Raw genomic sequence first — 25,333 nt, 5'->3', positions numbered from 1 at the left:
GGAAAACTCAAGCTTCAGCACTGAGATATGGTAAGTGAGGTAAAAGGATAAATCTTAACATCGTATGCAAAGCAGCAATGGATGAGTCAAAAGTCATCAAAAACAGGTCAAATGAGTTGCTGCAGATGAGTGGTAAGGAATGCAGTGTGGGATGATTGTAGTTATTAGGCAGACTACTCAGACTGCAGTATAGGTGAGTGGGTTAGAAAGCAGAAAGGGATGCATTTTGGTGATTACAACAGTAGCATTAATTAGAAACACAGAAAGCACAGAAAAGACCATGTAAATTGCCATATTATTTCTCCAGTTTGCTAAGGCAGTTTATTGTTCAACAAAACCATAATCAGTCTAACTGCAAATTTATAACATAGCATAAAACAATGAAGGCATGACCAACCTAAAGTTTAGCTAATATTTTATTTATAAATAATGAGCCCCAGGCATCACCTTCACAACTCATGATGTCTTGATTTCACATCTGACTCATAACATTACTTAAATATTTCTGAGGCTTTTCATATTCAATATCTCAAAAGAAAAATTATTTTACCTTCTACTTATCATTTTCTCACCAACTGCTTTCACCTGTCATCTCATTATAACTTCTGTTATCTGTAAATAACTTTATTTTTATTTCCTTGCTAAATAGCATAGGTTTTATGTAATCTGTGATAAGAATATTCAAAGGAGCTGAAGGTAGGAGGAATGAGGCTATATGAGCTCTCCTCAGTGATACAGCCCAAATCAAGTGGCAGCTGTTTGCGCCACTGGTGTCATAAAATAAGACCAGATGTAATCTACACTGAGACAATTGTTAAAACAGCATTTTCTTTAACATTTCCTTCTGAATATGTGCAGCATTGCCTCTTGTGTATGATGGGTTGTGTCTTAGGCTGAGACTTGAACCTGCCTCCTGTATATCACTATATAGCTTGCTCATGTGACAGTAGTGGTCCATCCTTGCTGCTTGGCTGTTGATGTGCCAGTGAGTACAAGTCATGTTAGATCCTGGCTTTAGTCAGAAGATGGTAGCATGTTACCTACTGAATCAGTGACCTGCTAGCATTGTCTCCTATACCTCATTCACTGAAAAATCCTGATGTGGGCAATTCTTTTAAAAAATTAAAAAGTGGTACATGTCCTGATGTTTTAGGAGAGGGATATTCTGATGTGCCTCTGAGTATGATGAAAAACATTGGTATGCATTCTGATGTACCTTGATATAGCGTAAAACATTAGAAACAACTCCAGTTTGACAGCAATTAGTCTTTATTTTGATAAGAACTTGACAAAAAGTAACCCACAGAGGGTGTGCCTAAATCTGTAGTATTGCATGTTTGAGGAAGAATTCTCACACTCTTTTGACACCTGAAAAGGTGGAAGTCATATAGGTCCGCAGTCTCTGTTCATTATGTCATCAGTCAATTCAGTGGGATAGTTCTCAGATGTATTTTAAACATGTGTCATTTGTATAGGACAACCTGCTTTTTTCTGTAACAAAATCTGATTTCTGTGAAAACTGCAATTTTTCATTAACTACTAAAAGTTTATACAGAGGTCAAATGATATGTAACATGACAAGTACTGTACATGTCATATAAGAGTTGAAACATTTACAACATGGTCTTATCTCTGTGGCATTCTCCTTAAGTTAACATCATAGCTGGAGTAAGGCCAGCAAAATGGCTATTGAAAATGTTTTTGTTGAAGAATGCTGTTTCAAATATCAGGTATGACCAGCCGCACTTTCCCAATTTCTCTAACTATATTCCTGCCTGTCCCTATCCGTCTTTTGACTTCTTTGAAAACCTTCCATGTGAATGCTTACTTTCTGCCCTGGAACTGCATTAATATGCAATGGCTAGCCTAAACCTCTCTCTCTCTTCCCCCGTCTCTCTCTCTCTCTCTCTCTCCTTCTCTCTCTCTCTCATACACACACACTTTCTCTGCAGTAATTGAAAAGCTTTCACTTAGGTCTGATCTGAGAGAAAAAGAGAGAGTGCAGGAGTCTTACCAAAGGGTGTGTGATTATGTTTGCTTGATTTGTGTGCTTCTGTGTCTCTTCCTCACGCTCTCTCTCTCTCTGCCTACTTAATGCATGTCTTTGTGCACAAAGGGTTAATTCCATTGATCAGGGTGGGAGGGAACTGGCAATTGTGCATTCCAAATTTTGAAAAAAATAAACAGAGCAGAAAAGAGCTGAGAAATTTACAAAAATAGAGAAAAAAGTCAGCGTGCATGTATATGACACTGTTAACCATACAGAGTGAAAAATAGAAACTAACCAGTGAAGAAGTTTTCCTTAGAAACAGCTGATTGGTGACATTGGAATTTATATGGGAGGAAGGAGGGGCGAGTGGGGTGGGGAGTGAGCGAGTGCAGGGGACAGTGAGCTGCGAACGGTGTTGCAGGATTAGGCAGCAGTGATAAATGGAGAGTTACAGGACTGTAAGAGCAGAGGTAGAACCTCAATTAGAATTCTCCACCCGTCGCCTGTAGAGCAGGGGGGGGAGGCTGAAAAAGGAGGAGGAGGAGGAGTGTCACAGAGACACAGTCAAGCAAAGGGAATGGTGGCTTGTGCCCTGTGCTCCCCCAAGACCCGTTTCAGGGCACCTACTGGAAGTAGAGATCAATTTCCACCTGAGTCAGGGTCTGCGGTATAATGTGGAGGGGGGAGAGACAAGGAGAACTGGGGCGAGCAGAGAAGAGCAGACCCATCAGTGTATTCCACGGGTGGACGGGCGCAGAAGGAGAGACAGAGAGAGAGGAGTCAGAACAGTACACTGGGAGAGTTTACCCTTTGAGGAAAGAAGAAACTGACTTTGGACATGTGTGAGTTCAGTGTGCATTCTGACAGAATAAGCACACATGCTGCTATTCAGAGTATGTTGTGGCTACTTGCCTGGCTTTGCTGAAAGGGGGAAACCCACTGTCCACATCACAGCTGGCGAATGAGGGCACAGGGGTTCTGACTCCAGAGGTCTATTAAGGGATGTCGCTGCCCAGCAGATGCAGCTACCAACTTCCTGGGATTACTACAGTAACCTATATTTTTGTTTACAGCCCCAGCTCTGGAGGTGTCGAGACCAGTCCCCCATCACCTGTCCCCATACACCGAGGCCCAAAGAGAAAGCTGTACAGTGCTGTCCCAGGCCGGACGTTTATAGTGGTGAAATCATACACTCCGCAGGGAGAAGGGGAGATCCAGCTGAATCGTGGAGAACGGGTCAGAGGTAAGAAAGCAGTGCACTGCATGTCTAATATTCTTATATGAAATCTTAACTCTATCATGTTGTTTTGAAGTGAAGTACAGACCTGTGGCATGGGCTCTCTGTATGCTCTTTGACTCAGAAAGTCTAGTTTCATTGCATGACTCTCAAGTTTAATAGCAGCTTATTTTAGTATTTTTCACATTGTTGTTTTTTTTTTTGTCTTTCATGAGAGCGTAATTGTTGCATATGTCAGAAACTGTTCTAGCAAAAATAAGAATTAGGAGTCTCTCTCTCTGTCTCCCAGCCTTTCTTTCTGGTTCTCCTGCTGTGTTTTTTCTAAATGCATGCAAAGGAAAAGCATTTCTAGTTGTGTTAAGCAGCAGTTTTCAAACATGTACATAATGGCAAGCTGTCTGGATGTTAATATAGAAATCATTCCTGTTGGGAAAGGGTTACAGTCACTGTGTAAAAAGTATTGGACTTTGAGAATGGTTAAATGCGCACTCTGTTTTCAGTACAAAAAAAATGAATCAGAATTGTATTATGTGCCTAATTTGATTTTGTTTAAAAAATGAATGAGCAGACCGAGAAATGGATTATTCTGCAGCATGAAAGAATAGTGCTGAGGTTTAAACTGCATGCCTGGACAATCTGCAGAAGAGCTGGCTTCAGTGGAAATTTATAGGTTTCATCGCTGCAGTAGCTTAAATTGCTTAATAAACTGTAGTTGTTGCAGTATAAGGCAGAAGGACGAGTGGACTGAAAGTTGCATTAATCTAGTTAAAAGTTTGCAAGTGACTGGGGAGCTGGCATTAAACATCTTGCCACAGGATGGCAGAGAAGCTGTAAATAGTTATGTCATGGGGTTCTTGTGGCATGCAAAATAAGTTATGCCAACCACTAAGGAAAGTATTAGGCATGCAACTAGTTTTTGAATGAGCTAATGATCAGTGCAAGCTGCAGTGTTCCTATGTGTACCCTGTTTGTAAGGACTGAAGAATGTTGACCTTTGCCTAGTGAGAGAACCCTGTTTGTAAGGACTGAAGAATGTTGACCTAGGCCTAGTGAGAGTACCTTGTTTGTAAGGACTGAAGAATATTGACCTAGGCCTAGTGAGAGTCCCTTGTTTGTAAGGACTGAAGAATGTTGACCTAGGCCTAGTGAGAGTGCCCTATTTGTAAAGACTGAAGAATGTTGACCTAGGTAAAGCAACCCACAGGTAGGCAGTAACACTACTGCAGCTATGCATAATCCTGTCCTGGGAACTTACTGTAGAAAATGAGGAGAGTGTTATCTTTGGAGACCTGGGAAAGGTATAGGCAAGCAACATAACTCTCAATATTCCAATTGGTTAAGGTAGGCAGTAATCATGCCTTTAGAGATAATAACTGGAAAACTGTTTTCATGATATTATTGGGCAAGGGAGGGGCTGAACTGGCAGTTTATATGTATTTTGGGGGAGACAGAGTAGGTAATTGTGGGAAGCACAGGTCAGTATACACCTTTCTGTCCATAATGGTTGTGCTGTAACAGGCCTAATTCATTCATACCTCTCCACACACACACACACACACACACACACACACACACACACACACACACACACACACACACACACACACACACACACACACACACACTCTCTCTCTCTTTATGTCTACCATTAGTTTTGTATGCCTGCACCAGAAAAAATAGGGGGGAAAGACATGTTCTCCAAGCCATGCATTTAGAATATACAAGATCTGGCTAGCTAAGTGAGATTCTGCATTGCACACAGGAAGCCCCAGTTTCATTGTAAGCATTGCAGAGTTTAACTTTTGCTTACATTACTCTGTGATCTCGTGGTGTTCTTAAGCCAAAGCCTGCTGGTGGTAATTCAGAAGGACTATAACAACTGTCACATGCAGGAGAATGCAGTTTTACAAAACAAATGTTTCCCTCCATGGAAAGGCCCAGCAATCAAAAAATTCCTATCAGTACTAGGAGTCTTGTGTGGTAAACCATATTGTTTATTATACTCCCCAAAGACATCAAGATGATGTGGGCATAAATTTAGGAAACCAAGGCCTTTACAGGAAATGTTTGTAGTTACTGAGATGGTGCTGGGTAGAAATGCATTTCTCAAAGTATGATCATGGCAGGGGGGTTCTTTGAATATATTAGAAACTAGTACAAGTTGTTAGACATATTTTTTTGGAAAAGCTAAGAGGATAGAAAGCACAGCAGTAAACATTAGTAGTGTGACTGAGTGGGTAACATGATTGTTCATTGTTTAAGGTTTTGGCCTCACAGTCCTGAAGTCCAGAGTTTAGTGATGACCACTAGTAATTAATAATTTTCCTGTCTTCCCAATCTACATGTATTTTCTCTCTCTGTCTCTCTCTTTCCCTAAATAATATGGTTTCAGTCTGTCCCCTAAAGACGTAGTTCATTGGCTATATTATAAAAAAATGAGTTTACATACTGCATTTACCCTTGCCCTAAGGGTTAGGCTATGACTGAAAAGGATGTGAGGAGAACCAGTTCACTTATATGAGCAACAAATACTTAAATTAACTTAAGTGGAATCATTTATTCATGAGATGAACAAAACATGTATGTATTATATCTGTTGCTGTACTTATATTAGCACACTGGTATATTAAGTACTTACAAAGGGTGTTAAGAACTTTTCGGTGCGTTTGCTTAAAGGTGTAAATAGGCAGGTGTCTGCGGTTGCTTGCTTTGTGTTTTTCCTGTGTTACTTTGTTCCTATACCTTAAGTCTTGGCAGAGTGATGATATCTAGATGGGGATCCCTTTGTAAACAGGAAGAGAGTTTGATGCCAGTCAGCATGTTAACAGAGACTAACTTACAAGAAATTTACTGAGGGAATATGAGCAGAACATTTCTTTTTTCAGAAAATACAACTAGATGGGTCCACGTGAGATGCAGAGACCCAGACAAGCTTGCTGTTGTGCACCAGGACAAAACAATGCATGTTGATATTAATGTGTGATAACAATACTCAGAGGTCACTGCTATTAGAAGGCCAGATGAACTGGGAGGTGCACTTTTTGTTACATACTTTCACTAGCAGCAGATTAAGTATTTCTTTCCTAACTTAGATGCGATTCAGTACAGAAGCACCAGGTGAACATATTCATTTTCCTCGTATTTTGCTATTTTTTTATTAAAAGTATTAAAAGCTCATTTCCCATGCTGCTGCAGTTTTGCACTTTTCATACATTTATAATGCACAGGTCTCCTCAAGCTGAGAACACATTTGTTACAAGAATAACATGATTGTTTAACCTCTGAGTGACCAAGCCTGATAGAAGTATTATTTAATGTATTAATTAATTAATTAATTAATTAATTAATTAATTAATTAATTTATGGGTAACTATGTCAAGTGACACTGTATGTATTACTAATTTTGCCAGCACAAGGAGGAATACTGCTGTTTCTGAAATTATTCAAATAGGTGGGAAAATGCCCTTGTTTCCTTATTGCAGTGATATTGTAGAAAGGTGTACTTTTATGCAGAGATGGACCTAGTGACCATTTAGGGGCAAGTTTATTGCTAGTGTGACCAGTTAAGGTTGGTGTTCATTTCATATTATGGTGCCTAGGTCAGGTGACATTAGACTTATTTTTGGGGGTGTAGTCTCATGTGTCACCTCACAGCAAGACGTTGTCCTGTTCGATTCTCAGCTAGAGTGTCTTCTGTGTGGAGGCATACATGAATGGGCATGCCTTCGTTGAAGGTTGTGCGTCAGGGCTGGTAACTCAGCACGTAAAAATCCACTACCAAACATTAGCGGACTGGAGTTCCGCTGTGGCGACCCCTAACCGGGATAAGCTGAAAGACACAACAACAGTCTCATGTTAAGTAGTAATTAGTGACGTATGATGACATATATTAGTAGGATTATCAAGTTATGTAACTCTGCAACTACTTCTGAGATACTCTAAGAAATTGATTTTCCACTCCCCAAGGATTCACGGCCATATAGGGGATCAGCAAGCGCATTTGAAGAGAGTCATAGCTCATTAGCAGCTGGAACAGTAAAGTCAATTAAGAGTTAAATAAATGGTAGCAGGTGTACCTTGTTTTGTTACTAAAGCAGGTAATGAAAGAGTGCATTTTCTGTGAAATAATAAATCAGGGAGCACCACACTTGTAAGGGGATTGAATGACTCATTTGAGAGTCAGTTTGTTATTAGATGATCAGACTGAGAAAGTTGTTACTTTTGTTAATGAGTGAACATTACAGGTGGGGACACATTTAGGACTGAAGCCACAGTAGTAATGATATTAAAACAGTTCATATCAATGGGTCTGTGGTGGTTTTAATAGCTAAGTTTACTAATTGTATCATAAAAATGCTTGTTAATCATCTAATTATTTTCAGATAATTTTCAATTTTACTCTTTTGAATAGCATTCTTAAACATTACTATTGTTTTTGTGTTTGCTGCACATATGCTATTTAGAACAAGTTAACCATGATAAGACAAGATCATTTTGGCCAAGTAGTCCTAAGTAATTGCTAAACACATAAAAACAGCCATTTATAATCAGGTTAAATAGGTGAAGTGAAAGTTTACTGTTACAATAACAAAGGCAGATATGACTATTATTAAAGTCTGGCCAGAGGCAAATTAGCATCATCCAAGCCTTTTAGAAAGGAAACAAATTCATGATGTTTCATGATCTAAGAATCAGTCATGTAAAAGTGCTTTGCATGCCTGTCTAGGTGAGTCATCAGTTGAAAGTACAACTTATTTATTTATTTATGTAAATTTAGTGATGGAGATAAAGAAATGATCCTTCAGGACTAGTTTCAGTCTTTGTATGTGGGTTTGCTCTTCATGAGGTACCTGTTGGAACATGAGCTGATGCATTACTGATATAAACAGTCCGGCTAGCAATATTCATCTTTTCAGGAGGCCTAGTTATATAGGACTGCTGTTGCTAAAGTGTTAAGTGGTTTAATTCAGTGAAAGATGGCTGACGTTCACCCAAGTCATCTCTATCCACACACTGTATCTGAATGAAAAAGACAATATTGGATTTAGCTGCTATTTGGGTCACAAAAATGATTGCAATACACTTTCACGTGAAGTAAGAAGTACTAAAAGTATTAGTGAAGTACCACTGGAAGCGAGGTTGTACTTCTGTACTGGTGATTGTTAGGTGCTGAGTATTAAGTGACTAGAACTAAGGACAGTACAGTCACTGGTTAAAGGCAGGTAGAGCTGTATGGCTGGGGGTGGGGTGGGGGGTTTGAATGACCAGATACAGACACAGTGATGGCATGAATTAATACATTTGCAATTGTTATTCAGAATGATTTACTTCTTAGGTGAGCAAGCTCTTTGAGGATTTTTTTTTCTTGTTATTTTAGAGCAAGATATAGCAGTCTGCTTATCACTGTAGAGGCCAGTTGAAGTAGAAAAACAGCTGGCAGATGGTGAACAAAAATTGAATTGCCTTACTTTCCAGCAGTATGAAAGTAAAAGGTGATATTCGTCCTATATTGTCTGTTGTTTAACTGGATTTAATATTTGTTCTTTTGTACCTATGTTACTCTTCTAACCTTTACCATTTTTCTAGCTGCCCTGAATGCTTTCATGGATTCTCTCTGCACTTCGTCTGCAATTAGCCCATTCTGTGGGATCACAGCCCTCTCTGTGAAGAAGTGTTTTTCAGAGATATAGGGTGCAGTTGGTCCTCAAAATCTGTTGTCTGAGTCCCCCTCCTTCCACACCTGTTCTTTTTTACATTTCTTCCACACAATCATATAAACATACATTATGCTTTCCTTAATCTGCCTGATCTCTAGGGAGAACCAAATCATCGGTCATCTGCACAAATCCTTTCATCTCCATCCCACTCAGCATTCTGGTGCATTTTTTTCCTTTTGGCTCTTTTAAACAGTTAGATTTCCCTATACTTGTATGGCTTCCAGAACTGAACACGGTGGTCAGAATGTCCTCTGACCAGAGCCATGTTTAGTAGAAGCATTACCTCTTTGCTTCAAGAGTCTATTCTTTGAACCACATTAATAGTATTTGCTTCTGTCACAGTCTTCTTACTTTGTCCTTGATTATTGAATTCCACTTGCTGCAATTATCCTTAGATCTCTCTTCCTGTTCTTTCTCCTTTAGTTCAAAATTTTCCATCTGATATTTCACACCAGGTTTGGTCTGCATTTGCCTGCATTGAAACTCGACTGCCATCTTTTTGTCCATTTGGTCAGACATTCAAAGTATTCCATAGACTCCTTCTCCATCACCCACTGCTGCCGTTCTCTGGGAATTATCAGTGAAGAGGTTGATCCTATTCTCCATTCTCTCTGATATGCCAAAAACAAACACATGAAAGAAGACTGGACCCAGAAATGATCCATGCTCTTTCCTATTTGTTACTTCCTTTATTTATTCATGACCTCCTCTCTGTAACCATAATGATCTGTGCCATGCCTTTCAGTTGTATTAAAGTCCCTTCTTCAGTGTCAGTCCTACCAACAGTCCCTTTATTCTTCTTACCTATGATCCTTGTGGCAATGAGCCAATGATCTTGTTAAAGATCAAGCACACCACCTTTATCAGTATTCCCCTATCAAGTACTGATGTAACCCATTCTTAAAGATGGATCAGACTTGCCAGCAGTCCCTTCTGTTCATGAAGCCACATGTCGGTCATTATCCTGGAAATTGTAGACCTCTACAAATGGAAATATATTTTCCCCTCAGGATTTTATCTATGTATTTATTTGTCACTTGTTTCCTGGATTTTTCCTTCCTCCACCCCCCCACCCACACACACACACACACACACAAACAGTCCATACAAGCCTTCTATTCTTGCCATGTTCCTACCTATGAATACTTTAGCACTGACTGCCAAGGGATCTGCTGTTAATTGGGCAGATTCCAAAGGACTAGACCAGCATTAAGCACCACTGTTCCTTCTGAATGAAGGTGGAGATTAACCCTCACATTGAGCTAATTTATTTGCAAGACCTCTTCCCATCCTTCTACAAGTCCTCAGGTCTCCTTTCTTATCTACTGCCTAAATCAGGCATTATAGTCTGTAATCCTCTCTTACTTCAGTGTGTTGCTTCATACTATAAGTAACACTTCTAAGAATGCCACCTTAAGTCATTTATTCTGCTGTCTAGCTGTTGCTTCTTTAACCTGCTTGCTGCTATGTCATCTCCTCAGATAGCTTACCTGTGCTTACAGTCACCACAGCCAACTGCACCCAGCCTCCCCGAAAATGGCTGCAAATCACATCTCCAAAACCAGTAACATATCTTTTTAATGTAACCTTGACCACTATAATAATATCCAGACACTTCAGACATGCTCCCTTCATTTGCAAACATTTGTGTTGTCATTAAGATTTTTGAGAAAATAATCAACTTGCAAATTTTAAACTATTGAAATAAGCATGGCCTGCAAACTGCTTCTCAACATGGCTTCTAGACATGTTTTAGTACTATGACTGCAATCTTCTTGTTCAAAGACCAAATTTATAATAACATAAGTGGTGGCAGTTTCATAGCTACAGCACATGTTTTTGAAATGGTCAGTCATTCCATCCTATTAGAGAAATTACAAAAACTTGTATATGATGCAGGTCAGCACATGGAACAAAAATTATAACAGGACTTACCAAGTCAGTGAATGGGAATTTACTTTCTGATATAGGACACTTTTGTTGTGAGTTCCACAAGGCTATACCTTAGATGCTATTCAGATCTCAGATGCTCTGAAATAGGAACTGCTTTCACTAAATTTAACCATCTAGGTAGTCAGTCTTTCTCTTGGCTCTGATACTATTTCTGATCCCCTCCAACTTTGCTAGCAGACAGGGATAAATCCCAGACCACAACCCAAGTTCAGTAAGTGGGTCATGCCTGCTGGAGTCTGACATGGAGGAGGAAGGAATGATGGGGCTCTGCCTGACTGATTATTTAAGGAGCTAGGCTGGGACAATATGGGACAATGAGGTTTAGGTCCCTGGAGCGTGTGGCTCTGAGGGATTGGGATTTCTTTAAGTGGAGCATGTCCAACAGCTCTGGGTTTGACATGGCCTTGTATGTTAAGCAGAGATCACCTCTGAGTAGACAATATGCAACAGAGTATAGCTATTTTATTTAGATGGTCAGCATAGGGCATCTGCTTTAGACCTGTGATCCTTTTAGTGAGGTATTTCTGCAGCCTTTCCAGTTATTGCAGATGTCTTGAGAGGTACATACCAAATGGGGCATTGTATTCTATAATGGGTTTAATGAGGGATGAGTACAGTGGGACAACGACCTCCTTTTTTCTGGAAGAAAAGCCCTTAGTGATGAGGTGTGCCACATAGAAGGATTTCCTGACTGTTGTGGTGATGTGGTTATCAAAGGTGAGACCACTGTCTACCTATGTCCCTAAGTCTCTTATCACACTTTCAGTGTTTAGTGTACTGCCACCTATGTGGTAATTCACGGGTACATGTTTTCTCCCAAAGGGGATAACTATACATTTCTTGGCATTGAGCTTGAGCCCATGGCTCTGGCACCCATCATCTGTTTCTTTAAGGCCCTTTTGTAGAATATCCACATCATTTGGGGATTCAATAATGGATCCCAGTTTGCAGTCATCTGCAAACTTTGTTAGCCAGAGTCCCTTAGTGTTGGCCTGTACTTCAGAGAAGTAGATGCCAAACAAGAGTGGTCCCAGGACTGAACCCTGAGGTATTCCACTTGTCACTTGTCTGAAACTGGATTTGGAGTCAACTACTTTTACAGTGTGGGTTCTGTCAGTAAGCCAGTTGGCAACCTATCGAGTGACATAGGGATTAATGCCCAGCTTAGTAAGTTTATCTATGATTCCAGAGTGGGGGATGGTGTTGAAGGCCTTGGCAAGGTCCAGATAGGCTGTGTGGACTGCCTTACCCTCATCCACATCTCTGGAGACTGATTAATTTATAAATGTCCCAACAGCCTTTCTCACCCCATCTCTGGGTTATTTGTATGCAACATATAAGAGCTAAAAGCTGCCATGGGAATGTAAGGATAGTTTTTATAAGATTCTCACAGATCAATAGTGTAGTAAGTACTTATGACCCTATATTTAAACACAAACATCATCTAAACACAAGCTTGAAATCTGTAACAGAAAACAATATTGCATTGCATACCAGATCCTGTTTCGTTTTGCTTTCCAAACTGTATGATACTGATATGAATTCCTTGATAGTGGAACCAGAGCACTATATCTTCCTGATGAAAATCTTACCACCTAATTATGGGACATATTCTAGATGTTTCCACTTCTTACCATATGACTGAAGTATTCTGACAACTCCCGAAATCTGTACTGTTCTTATTGACACGTACTTGAAATCTATTTTGTTATATGAATATCACTATCAGCTCCTCTTCTGGGAATCTGTCAGACCTGAATGACTTCAACTAATATGTAACAATGTTGTATGTGTAATTATACCTGCATTTGAAGATACGTTCCAGGGCTCTTGTGGTTTTGTTATTGATTACAAACATAATTTTGCATTACTAGTGCAGTGTTCTTTATTAGACTGTGATGAGGTTTCCTCCCAGGGGATTAGAATTATCTGCCTTTCAATAATGCTTGATGACTGTTCTCTGGGAAGAAGATGAGGCCAACACAGACATTCAATGTGTTATTGATCTAGCAGGAACCACCACTGCCTTTTCACACAGGCCTGTCACCTCAATTCTAACTTTACTATTTATTTTATTTATTTATTTTGCATTTGTTAACCGGGCTAGTCTAACTAGATACATGCCCATTTTCAGTAGAGGCCCGGGGAGAAAAGTTCCAAGACACATACTTAAATACAATACAGTAAGTTACAATAGTCCAAGTGTATAACAGTTGTTGTTAGTAAAATACAATACTCCTAGTGAGCATAACACAAAACAGTACAAGGTAATGTGCAAGAGATATTACTATATACATACATATATATATATATATATATATATATATATATATATATATATATATATATATATATTAAATTGCAATAACATGGTCTTTGGCTGATTAAGGATAAGTCTATAAAGATGAAGAGTATTGAAACTAGTGTATAGAGAGAAATTTAGTCAGGGTTAGTACAGGGGCATAACCAATGTGCACTGAGAAATAGTTTTAGATTCTGTTTAAAAAGTGTCAATGAAGACAGAGATATGAGTTCAGTGGGAAGAAGATTTCAGTGCTTACCAACAGTATTAGAGAACAGAGAGTCTCCCGCTAAGTTGTTGGATCTGCTGGTGTTGATAAGAAGTTTGTTTGAGGAGCGTGAATGTTTAAGATTGTTATATGGGGTAATGAGGCAAGAGACTATTGGAGTGTTGGTAGGTTGATACAGGGTCCTATGGGCTATGACAAGCTGGTGAAATTGCAGTTGGTTTTGGAACTCTAGCCATCCTAGTTGCTTAAGATTAAGACAGTGATGAGTCCTAAAAGGAGAGCCAGTGGCAAATCTAGCAATATTATTATAGGAGATTGTCAGTTTGTTGAGGTTGTTTTTAGAAAAATTAGTGTATATAGGTGAAGCATAGAGTAGGGTGGAAATTAGGTGAGTTCTAGCTATGGCGGTCCTGGTTACTGGTATAAGAAAGGGTTTGATTCTATAGAGGGACCCCGATTTCTTGTTGACTGTTTTTATTGTGCTGTTTATATGAGAATCAAAGCTAAGGTTATTATATATTGTTATTCCTAAAGGTTTAGTGGTTGAGTCGGGAGATATGATAGTGCCATTATTAGATACGAGTGTGAAATTTATTGGTGTGGATTTTTGGGTTGGAGTGAAAAGTAAAAGTTTAGTTCTTTTTGGATTTAGGAGGAGGCAGCGGTTTAAAAACCATTGTTCTACTGTATTAAATTCTTTTTGGGTAAGGGACTGTAGTTCAGTTGGAGAAGTGGCTGAACAAATGATTGTGGCGTCGTCTGCGTATTGAATACAGGTGGCATCAGGAATTGCTGAGTGAAGGTCATGAATAAAAATGGAGAATAGAAGTGGGCCTAATATAGAGCCCTGCAGAACAACTAGGGAAATAGGGAGGTGAGTAGATAGATTGTTTTCCCATAGCACAGTCTGTTGTCTATTGTCTAAGTAAGATTTAAACCAATTTATGGCTAGAGGTTCAAGTGAGAGGGATTTCAGTATATTTAAAAGGAGCTGGTGATTAACCATGTCGAAAGCTTTAGATAAATCAATAAAGACTGCAGAGGAGAGAATTTTGTTGTTGCGGTTTTTGTTGATGAAGTCTGTGAAGGTTAGCAGGGCAGTGGTAGTACTGTGGAAAGGTCTAAATCCATGTTGACAATTGGCTAGTAAGTTACTTTGGAGTAGGTGGTTAAGTAGTTGCTTATGGATGCATTTCTCCATTATTTTTGCTAGAGGAGATAGAAGAGCTATAGGACGATAGTTAGAAAAGTCGTTAGAATTCCCACCTTTATTCAGTGGGATGATGTGAGAAATTTTCCGGATAGATGGGATAGTTCCTTCAGTTATAGTTCTGTTAACCAGAATGGAAATGGGATAGGCTATGGCTTTAGCTCCTTTTTGAAGATATTCTGCTGGAAGTTTGTCAGCTGAGGGGGTAGTAGGTTTTAGTTTCTGGAGAAGGGAGCAAATAAAGGAAGTTGAAACTGGTTTTAACTAAAATGATGGAGGTGGGCTTGTAATAGATGTAGGCAGATTTGAGATATCTGGAGATAGTTGACTAGCAAGAGTTTGGATAGCGTCTGTGAAGAAAGAATTGAAGGAATTTGCTGTTTTTGTGGGATTATCAGGGTTAGAGCTTTGTGGGTTAGGTGTGATAGATGACCTGGGTATAGTAGTTTGTTAATGCTAGTCCAGAACTTTTGTGGCTTCTTACGGTAAGTTTGTTGTAGTTGGAAGTAAAAGTTCTTTTTGTCTAAGAGGATGGCAGTTTTAGTATTATTTCTAAGTTGTCTAAAGGTTTGGTGGTCAGTGGGATTTTTAGTAGTACGCCATTTTGCCCAGGATTTGTTTCTAAGAAGGATTTTTTGCCTAGTAGCATTTGAGAGCCAAGGGGCAGGTTTAGCTTTATTTCTAACAGAGCGAGTTGGGGCGTGATGGTCGAGGATGGTTAAGAATGTGTAATTAAAGTATTCCACTGCTTCATTTAGTGGAAAGGATTTTAGATGTGACCAGTTACACTGCTTGAGTTCTGCTTGGAAAAGTTCTGGGTTAAAATGCTTTTTGGTGCGTATTATCCTGAAATTGTTTGGGTAAGTTAGGTTGGTTTTGTGTCTGATAATAAAAGTTAGTGAGTGGTCACTTAGATCATCTGGGAGGGTTCCTACTTGTTATGTTTGATGAGGAGTATTAGTAAGAACCCAGTCTAAGATACTTTTTTTGTTATTGGGTTTATTAATTCTGGTTGAGGAGTTAATAGTTTGTGAGAAGCCATATAGGTTAATATGGGTGGTAGGGTGTACTGTACTGCAGGACTTCTAGTCGATATTAAAGTCCCCTAGGACTATGGTTTCTTGTGGGAGATTAATAGAAAGCCAGTTAAGGATATTTTCAAGGATTGAAATTTTATTTCCTGGGGGAAGGTAGATGCAAATGATGTATATAGATTTACATGAGTTGATCTGAAATTTAGAAATGAGGATTTCAGCATTATTGTCAGAAGGTGGTCTAAGGTTTGTAGTGGTAACTTGAAGCTTTGATTTATAAAGGATTGCTACCCCGCCTCCCTTTTTGGTTGTGCGGTCTAGTCTAAGGATATTGTAACCAGGTGGGGTGACTTCATTGTCTTTAATTGTGGGTTTTAGCCATGTTTCAGATAGACATAGGATGTCAAATAGGTGAACATCTAGGAGAGCATGGAGGTGGGCAATTTTATTGTTAATGCTACGTATGTTGAGATGTGCTATATAGAGTGAGTTAAAGGGCTTAGTAGGGGCTTGGGTACTGGAGTTATTAGGGTTGCACTCTTTAGTGGCAAGGATATTGTTTGGGCCCGGGTTAGGATGAATGCCCCCATCTAATAAGGAGTGGAGGTGAATTCTATTTATAGGGTAATGAAAGTTGAAATAATAGTTAAGTGATTTTTTAATATTTAGCTTGATATATTTAATGTGAGATAGTCTATGATATTTAGCTTGTAGGTAGTAGAGTTTGGCTGTAATGTTTATATAGTTTTGAGAGATAGCTTGTATTGGTGTAGAAGTGTATTTGGTGGGGAAGAGAAGGGTGGGGTATAATGGTTGTTCATAGAAGGTTAGCAAATAGGCAATAGTTAGAGTAGGAAAGAGTGAGAACAAGAGTGATAGTTTTATTTGGTATGGGATGGGTAATTTAGCCATTATATTAGTTTTTAGGGTGAAAACTTAGGAGAGGTTAGTATGTAAGAACAGGTAAGGAGATATGTCAAAAGGTGTGGTGTTGTAACAAGGAGGGGTGGGAGGTCAGGTAATAACAGGTGAGGTGTTAAGACAAGGAGGGGTGTGAGTGTTAATGAGTTGGAGTGTTAGATTGGAGCAGAATGTGATGGGGTGTGGCTACAGAGGAATAAATGTAGGAGCACTGGGTGGGTAGGAATTGGGGGCAGGGTCGGGGAACAGAGTGAGCCTGCAGGGTGAACGGAGTGGGTAGAGACAAGTGAGTGTAGTAGGAGAACAATCAGTGGAATGCTGACTGATAAGGTAAGTTAAGTAAAGGTAGTTGAAGAGAGAAAAAATGAAGTAGAGAGGAAGGTTTCCAAGGTGAATAGGGGGAGAGTACAGTATAGCAAGAGGTGTAAGATAGAACAATAGTAACAAGGTGAGAACAGTAGTCTGTAAAAAAAAGTATTTTCCTGGGGTTTTGGGATAGACGAAAGATAAGGACTACGTAAGAGTGTCACCTAGTGGCCAGGAACTGGTATTACAGCAGTAGTAATTTAGGTTCATAGGTTCATAGGTTCATAGGTTCATACTAGGCTATCTGCCCGAGGGCATTTACAAGCCTAGCCCATCGTTTTGTGGCTTACCCCACCCCTTTAGTATGGGGAACTATACCCATTATTTTGCTGTGCCTCTGTCGAGCAGTGACACTGAGGTAATCCCTGGGGTATATCTGCGATCTCCCATCCATTGGTCAAGATTTCTCTTGAACAAGGCCGGCGAGGTGCTCTGCCTCACATGTACCGGGATTTTGTTCCACAGCATAGGGAGTCTTTGGGTGATGAATCTATCCCTCCAGCACGTCTTATTAATAGCCGTGTCAAGGTTTAAGTCTCCCGCCCTTGTGGCTCTGATGGATCTAGATTTTTTGAGGTGAAGCATATTCATCAAATCTGGGTTTGACATGGCCTTGTATGTTAGGCAAAGGTCACCTCTGAGCAAGCGGTGGCGACTGAATAGAGCTGGAGTTCTTTCAGTCGGTCAGCATAGGACAGATTTTTGAGACCCTTTATCCTTTTGGTGAGGAACTTTTGTGGCCTCTCCCGCTGCTGCAAGTGTCGGGTCAGATACATCCCGAATGGGGCATTGTACTCAATCATTGGTCTGATGAGTGATGAGTAAAGGGAGACTATGACCTCCCTTGATCTAGATGAGAATCCCTTCATGATAAGGTGGGCAATGTAGAAGGTCTTCCTAACTACTTTAGCTACATGGGTGTCGAATGACAGACTACTATCAACCTGGGTCCCCAGGTCCCTGATAACTTCTTCTGTGCTCAGTGGATTGCCACCTATTTGGTAGCTAGGGGTAACCTTGTTTTTCCCAAAGGGTATGACTATGCATTTTTGGCATTTAACTTCAGGCCGTGGCTCTGGCACCAGTTATCCGTTTCTGTGAGACCCTTCTGAAGGATATCTGTGTCAGATGTGTTTTCTACTATGGCGCCAGTTTGCAGTCATCTGCAAACTTTGTCAGCCATAACCCTCCTGTGTTTGCTTGTACTTGGAAAAGTAGATGCCAAACAAGAGTGGGCCCAGGACTGAGCCCTGTGGGACACCACTTGTGACAGGTTTTGAGTCTGACATGGCGCCAGCAACTCTGACCCTGTGGGTTCTGTCACTCAGCCAGTTTGCAACCCATCTTGTGATGTATGGGTTAACATTTAAGCTGATGAGTTTTTCAATGATACCCGAGTGGGGTATTGTATCGAAGGCCTTAGCCAGATCGAGGTAGGCTGTATGGACTGCCTTTCCCTCGTCAATGGCTTTGGTGACTGTTTTGAAGAAGTCAACCAAGTTTAAAAGGCATGATCTGCCTTTGACAAAGCCAAACTGGGTTGGATCCAAAGTCTGCAAATTCCCTATGTCTTTATTTATGAGGTCCATTATGATCCTCTCCATGGCTTTGCAGATAAGGCTTGTCAAGCTAATGGGCCGGTAATTTCCAGGGTCGGTGGAGGCACTGCCTTTGTGAAGTGAGACCACAGTTGCAGTGCGCCACTCCCTGGGTATGTATCCAGAGGTAAGACTTTGATTAAACAGCTGTCCTAGCTGTGGGTTTAATTCCTCATTGAGTTCGTGGAGCACACAGCCGGGGACACCATCAGGTCCCATGGATGCTGTGTTTTTTGCTTTGGAGAGCAGTTCTCACTTGGGCGCTGGAGATGTTTGGGGGCTGCAATCGTTTGGTATAGATATCTCTCCTTTTGGGGAGTTTGCACTGAACCTGTCAGCCAGTATGTTGGCAATGTCTGTAGGATCAGTAATCTTCACATCATTTTGAACTAGTTCTGAGCATATCTGGGAGTTTCCTCCTAGGTTTCTAACATAGCTAAAGAAGGCCTTATGATTGTCTTTTGAGTCTTTAGCTATTTTTCTCTCGAAATTTGCTTTGGATGATTTTATGAGAGCTCTTAGTTTTTACTTATAGTGATCAAGGGTGTCTTACCTTTTAAGGATTTTGCTCTATCTTGTAGTAGCTTCCTCCTTTTATTGTAGAGTTTGTTTATGGCTGGGGTCCACCAGACTGGACGCTTGCCTTTGTTACTAAGAGTCTTTGTTTTGTTTGGGATTGCCTTATCCATGCAGTCCTGCAGGTGCTGGTAGAAGGTGTTTGTAAGTGATTCAGCGGCTTGAGTACTGTTTTCCGCCAGCTCGGGGGCCTTAAAGGAGACCACACTAGTCTTTAGAAGTGTGAAGTCGGCTTTTGAGAAGTTCTTTACTGTGGTCTTTTTTATTTCAGGTGGGGGTGGGATGAGGACCTCCAGCGAGATTAGTTTGTGATCTGATCTTACCAGTGAGGGGTATACTTCTGGTGTTGAACATTGTGCTCCCATGTTCGTGATGATGAGATCAAGTATGTTATCTCCTCTTGTGGGGATGGTGACTAGTTGTTCCATGGCATTTGAGTTTATGAATTCCAGGAACTTTTGGGCTAGGGTGTTTGGGCTTGAGTAGTGTTCCCAGTCTATATTAGGGTAATTGAGGTCACCTAGTATGATGGTGTTTGGTGATACATTTATCCCCTCTAGTGTTTTCAGGAAGGCCATGTGAGGTTCCTGAGTTTGTGAGGGTGGCCTGTAACATGCTACAATTTGCAGAGCAGTCTTGCCTATGGTTAATTGCACCTGGATGGTCTCCGATGCATCGATGCATTTCCGATGCTCCAATGCATTTCAGGGGAAGGCTGGTCTAGGGCTGAAAAAGGACACTCAGTTTGGCTAGAGAAGGTAGTGAAATTCAGACAGGGGCAGTTTTAAACTATAGGTTACAAAGGGGGTAAGGCTGCTGGCTGACCAGGCTGAGGAGCTTTTTTTTACATAAGTGAGGAACAATCATACTACAATTAAGCTTTACAGCAAGTTTGAGGAGCACACATACTATCTTCCTTCCTTTGGTAGAAGAGTACAGGGGAACACTTATAGGGTGATGAGACCGCTGATAAGTTGGGAAGGGTCCTTTGTTGTCAAGGAGGTTTCTTAACCCTGTTGGAGCATTGGCCAGCTGGAGTGCTGTTAGCAGTTAGATTAGAACAAGACAGTAAGCAAAGAGAGAGAAGAAACTAAAACCTTAGTAAGGTAGTTCAGTCACAAATGCCCAAACATATTCATAAACTTCCACAATTATGCATATATTCCCAAAACAGGTTTAGAACAGGAAAGGATAAAGCATTCATATATTAAACAGTTATAGACCAATAATTAGATGCTGTAGGATAATTGTCAATTACTTTGGTCTGAAACTATAATCAGTACATTTGTATAGTCAGAGTATGGTTAATTAACACACTGAATGTTACTGACCCTCATACAACTGCAGCTAAGATACATCTCTCTACACTGGTATATATAAACAGAAAAGACACTATGCTAGAGCTGACAAAATAAAACAGTCATTAGTACAAGTACTATAAAGCAGTTACTGTATGTATTAAAAACAGTACAAGTACTATAAAAGCAGTTTCTGTATGTATTAAAAAACAGTTTTATCATTCAGTTGTTTGTCCGGCCATGGCTCACTGTGAACACATTGCATGCACATGCCATAAATAATTACTTCTGTTTAGCTGCAGTGATATAAACCACAAGGCTAGAAAGTTTATAGGATTATCGTTATAAAATATCTAAAATGTGGGAGTGGTTGAAGGCAATGGCTAAAAATATTTAGACCGTTGCAGAACCTGTTTGTTTCTTTGCTTCTGTCTGCCTAGTTGAGCTAAAGTAGTTACAGTTACACACTATGTATTTGAAGAGGCCTGGGTATTTAGAAGTTGCTCCACGTGTGCGGCTAATGGCTATGCGGTTTCTGTTAAACACGCATATTGAGCAGGCAACATAACATAATTAAAGGATTACTTACATGTTCGCTCGTGTTGCCTGCAAAGAAAAGCAGGTGTAAGTAGGTTCTGAGCGAGGTTATGAGCAGGCAAGAAAAAAGTAATAGAGTTTAAATTAGATTATGGCTACAGCTAGTTAAGCTTTCTTCTAATTCCCTACTTAAAGTTAGACCACGTGTGCGGCTAAAGTGTATGCGTTGTTTGTAAAACGCACATACCGAGCAGGTAGTGAGTAAATGTAATGGTTACTCTTATATCTACTCATGTTGCCAGGAGTACAGGCTGGTGTACTTAGGTTTTGAGTGAGGATAAGCCTGTACAGGGAATTAAAGTTACATAGCAGTTCACTAGTTCCCCTCTTAGAAACAGGAGAGCTAATAGCATTCAAAAAGTCTGTTTCATTAAGGCTTGTAAGGTTGCTGTGGCACTACAAATAAGTGTCGCAGAGCTAGAAAAAGTCAAACTAACTTACTGTCCAGTGCCAGAGCTAAGCTCATGTTTGGTGATAGTGCACTCCCAATTATCCACAGCGTTCACAATGGACTTCAGGTACAGCACAGAACTAGGGACCTATAGCACCTCACAGGGAAGTATGCATTCAGGCAATGTTTATTAAATAAATTCTACAGCTGTCCTACAGCCGTTCAGGGATATCATAAGTTTCCCTAGCACTACTCCACGTGGAAAACGCTATAACAGCAGTACGTGGAGGTTAAAAAACGCCAGCCAGTGACAGAAATCAGTCATAATAGCAAGCGGAATGTGCAAGTAGAGCAAAAAATAAAAACGGTTGTTCAACATTCAACAACAATGTTAACAATCACAAATACAGTACTTACATAGGATAAAACCCAGAGGCCAGGAGCACACAGCAGCCAGGGGATATCTAGGGAATTAAAGATGGCGCCAGGAAGGGCAGATAGTATATATGGGATTAGAGAGGATGTGAGGTAGAAAGGGGAGGGGGGGAGGGGAAAAACAGGTAAAAAAGACTGGGAGGGGCTAGAGTAGAGTGGATGGGATAGGGTCATTAAGCTAAGAATGCAAGGGGGATAGGAAAGGAAAGGCAGAGCAGAGTAATGGAAGCAGGGAGTTGTAATGTAAGATCAAGTGAGACTGGCCATTAGCTACCAGTGTGGCCGGAGTAGCAGAACTATACACATGCACAGGTGACCATATAGCCTTCAAATTTCAATGAAAATAAAGTAAATAAGCACAGCTTAAACAACATAAATAATGATTATTTACTGGCTCCTCTTGACTTCCATTCCTACTTCAGCTATTTTACTAGGTTTATGTTAATTGAACTTTCAGCTCATCTTCTTATGAATACTTGTTAGCCCTTAGTATTTCCAGCTTAACTCCAGGAACATTTTGGTGACAAGCTCATCTCACTGTCTTTTCCTGTCAGTATGGAACATCTTCACAAAGGGGATCTATGAATGCTCTGCCTTCTACAACACAAGGATAGGAAGGATCCTTCAAATAATGACCCTGTTTAATCCTATCACCTTATTCCAGACAATTTTTCCTAAGGCAATATCTGCATTAGCTTCCATCATGCTAGAAACTATGCCACATCTGAAGTCGTTCCTCTCACACTTCCTGTTACGAAGTCAACAGTCTTCATTTCTGTTATCCCTGTCATTCATCAATCTAAGTATGATTTTCCTAAGAACGACCATGGATTGTAGTTCTGAAATACATTTTTGTTATTTTGACCTTACTATTAGACAAATTTAGCATTTATATGAATGATTTAAAATATTGATTCTTTAGTAAAGTAAGTACTGAAGACCATTAGATGATGCATCACAACCAGTATCAGCATGCAGCCAAACTGCCAAAGGAAAAGCATTAATAATAATGTGAAATAGTGAGATTCCTATAGTGAAGACAAAATAAAAATGACCTTACTAATGCTAAATTCTATAATAAATTGGTGGTTAGTAGGTGTGGTGTCTCAGGTTCATGATCCTCTAAAACTAATGACATCACCACAAGGAAGTCTTAAAAGGATATGTAAATGAAAAAGCCCACCCATGTAGCATTGCTCCTGTCATGCTAAATGTCATACTAGAATAGAATCACCATACTAACCAGATGTGTCTGTGGCTAAAACTTTCCTGGGAAGTCTTCTCCTAGCTGTTCCTGTGAAATAGTCCTGTCCTATATACTGAAAATCATCTAATCAACAGAAATGCCTAGGAACCATGGAATGGATGCCACACTCTTAAAGAAAGATGGCACAAAAAATATTACTGATATTACTTTGAAGCAGAGCAAAGTAAAATCTTGTGGCTTGGATAATGCTTTAAGAAACAAAAACTAAAGTTGAACACAACTACGGCAATACTGGGGTTCAAAAACATTGGCTCGGAGACAGTACTGCTAACCCTAAATAAGTAGTACATTTACCTAGGACTTTTTAATGAAACATGCAACATTAATTAATTATCTTGCTTGCTAATGCTGTATGTATTTCTTTTTTTCCAACATTACAAAGCTGAATGGAAATAAATGCAGTGCGTTTAGAGTGAAACAATATGTGCACATTGCCTGCTTCTAGTAGCTTTCTACTCATGTGGCAGTATGTGAAGGACATGTGTTCACCAGTTCTGACTATAGATATTATTTAAGCATTTACAGAGTGATTTCCTATTACACAGAATATACAACAATCTTAAAAAAATAATATCAATAGCATTGTTCAGCAGGTTCTCTTTATACATCTGATTGCAAAATATACATCAGCGATTATGCTTTTATGTTTCTCTGTTGCCAAGTAAATACTAGCATAGGTGAAAAGGTGCAGGTTTTCTTATTGCAATGTACTGATATCAGGCAGTAACAATCCGGTATCTTTGAAAGTATCTCAAACACTGTGCAGGCAGTTAAATCCCTCAAAACCTGAAACAACATGTTGATGCTGAATTTTTAGACTGCGAATGTTTTCATATGTGTATGTCTAGAATTTATCATTTAGTGGTCTGTAAATCAGTATTCCAAAAGAGGCAGTCTCTATCCCCGCAGCACTGTGTGCATCATATAACACAAATGCATACACTGCAATTGATCAAGGTTTAGGAAAATGGAATATAAACCTCACTCTGGATTTAAGACACACATCACTGCCTTATCTCTCCTTCTTTCACATTCAGTACAAATCTGTACTTGGGGTCTGTCCTTGTCAGAACCAACAAATATAATAAGTTCACAAAGCCCTGCAAACCAGAAAATCAGTACAATTCCAGTCATTCTTAGAAAGATATCTATATCTCTTATGGTATTCTTCTTTTAGGCTTACACCCTTCTGAAACAAGAAGCAGTGAAAGCAATGCCTAATCATAGCGAGATATTTAATCAAGCAGTCCGATCTAAAATGGAAACCTTGCAACGATGGGCAAAGTTCTGCATATGAGCCTCAGTGTGATATTGGCTGCTAGGTCTTTGCTCCATCTTTAGTTTCCAGTAACTTCCTATCTGATGTTTATCTACTGAAAGAAATAACCCCCCACTACTGTATGATTTGTACAGTGAAAAGATATTTATTAACTCCTGAATGCTGCCCAGAGCTTTGATAAAGCATGATCCAGTCATTCCCTTCCTGCTGCCTTGCAGAGATATAATGTACAGACCAAATGTTTGCTAAGTGGTAACAATGAATAACTTTTTAACCATAATTATTGTTTAACAGCAGCACCAAATGCAACTGAATCCTAATAGTGATTATGTTTTATTCGATAGTCATTGAGTAGAACTGATAACTTGTAATAAAGAAATCTAACAATCCTAAGCTATGACTGCCGCATTGTATTTAACTTGTGTTACATGCCCAGAACTATTATCGTTCTTGCAAATACTATTTTTATAATGTAAAATAAAATGCTTCTAAAATGGATCCTTTGAGATTGGCTGAGAGTTGTTATTCCCATTTTCATCTGCAGTCTGTACCGTGGTCTCTACTCTGTAGTGGAAATATCTTAAACTTGGCTAAATAACATAATGCAAACGCAACAGTCAACCCTGTCAAAGCTCACCACTAAAAGACAAGGTCATATGTAATATGCTGTAGCTAAAGTGACTGCTTGCCAACTGACTGTTTAGGTATTTAGAGATCGAAAATGGAAGGAGGCAGAGAGAGAGAGAGAGATCAGTAAGGCAGTCTGTGTGTAGAAGTGCCCTGTTACTACAAGAGGAAACACAATATAGAGCATAGCAACAAATTCTACAATCCCTCAGCTCAGCTTTTCAATTTACCAGACAAAACCATTGCCTCTGCAGGTAAACATCTCCAGTGCCACATGTTAACTGCTTGAAAGTCTTATCAATCCTG

General features: G+C 39.8%; 1 protein-coding gene across 5 annotated transcripts in view; it reads left to right on the top strand.

The window, feature by feature from the left end:
• The window catches only part of SHANK3 (SH3 and multiple ankyrin repeat domains 3), a 7,266,504-nt gene that overhangs the window by 3,989,717 nt on the left and 3,251,454 nt on the right, over nt 1–25,333 (top strand). For all 5 annotated transcript variants that reach the window (XM_044088609.1, XM_044088608.1, XM_044088610.1 and 2 more), the window contains one exon: nt 3,064–3,233. In XM_044088609.1, coding sequence (XP_043944544.1) covers nt 3,064–3,233 — 170 coding nt within the window. The remainder of the gene's footprint in view (nt 1–3,063; nt 3,234–25,333) is intronic.

The sequence above is a fragment of the Protopterus annectens genome, chromosome 11.part0 (assembly GCF_019279795.1).
Source record: "Protopterus annectens isolate FY-2018-M chromosome 11.part0, PAN1.0, whole genome shotgun sequence".
NCBI classification, from domain to species: Eukaryota; Metazoa; Chordata; order Ceratodontiformes; family Protopteridae; genus Protopterus; species Protopterus annectens.
The sequence above is the reverse complement of the archived record's forward strand: the minus strand, read 5'-3'. Positions and strand labels throughout refer to the sequence as shown.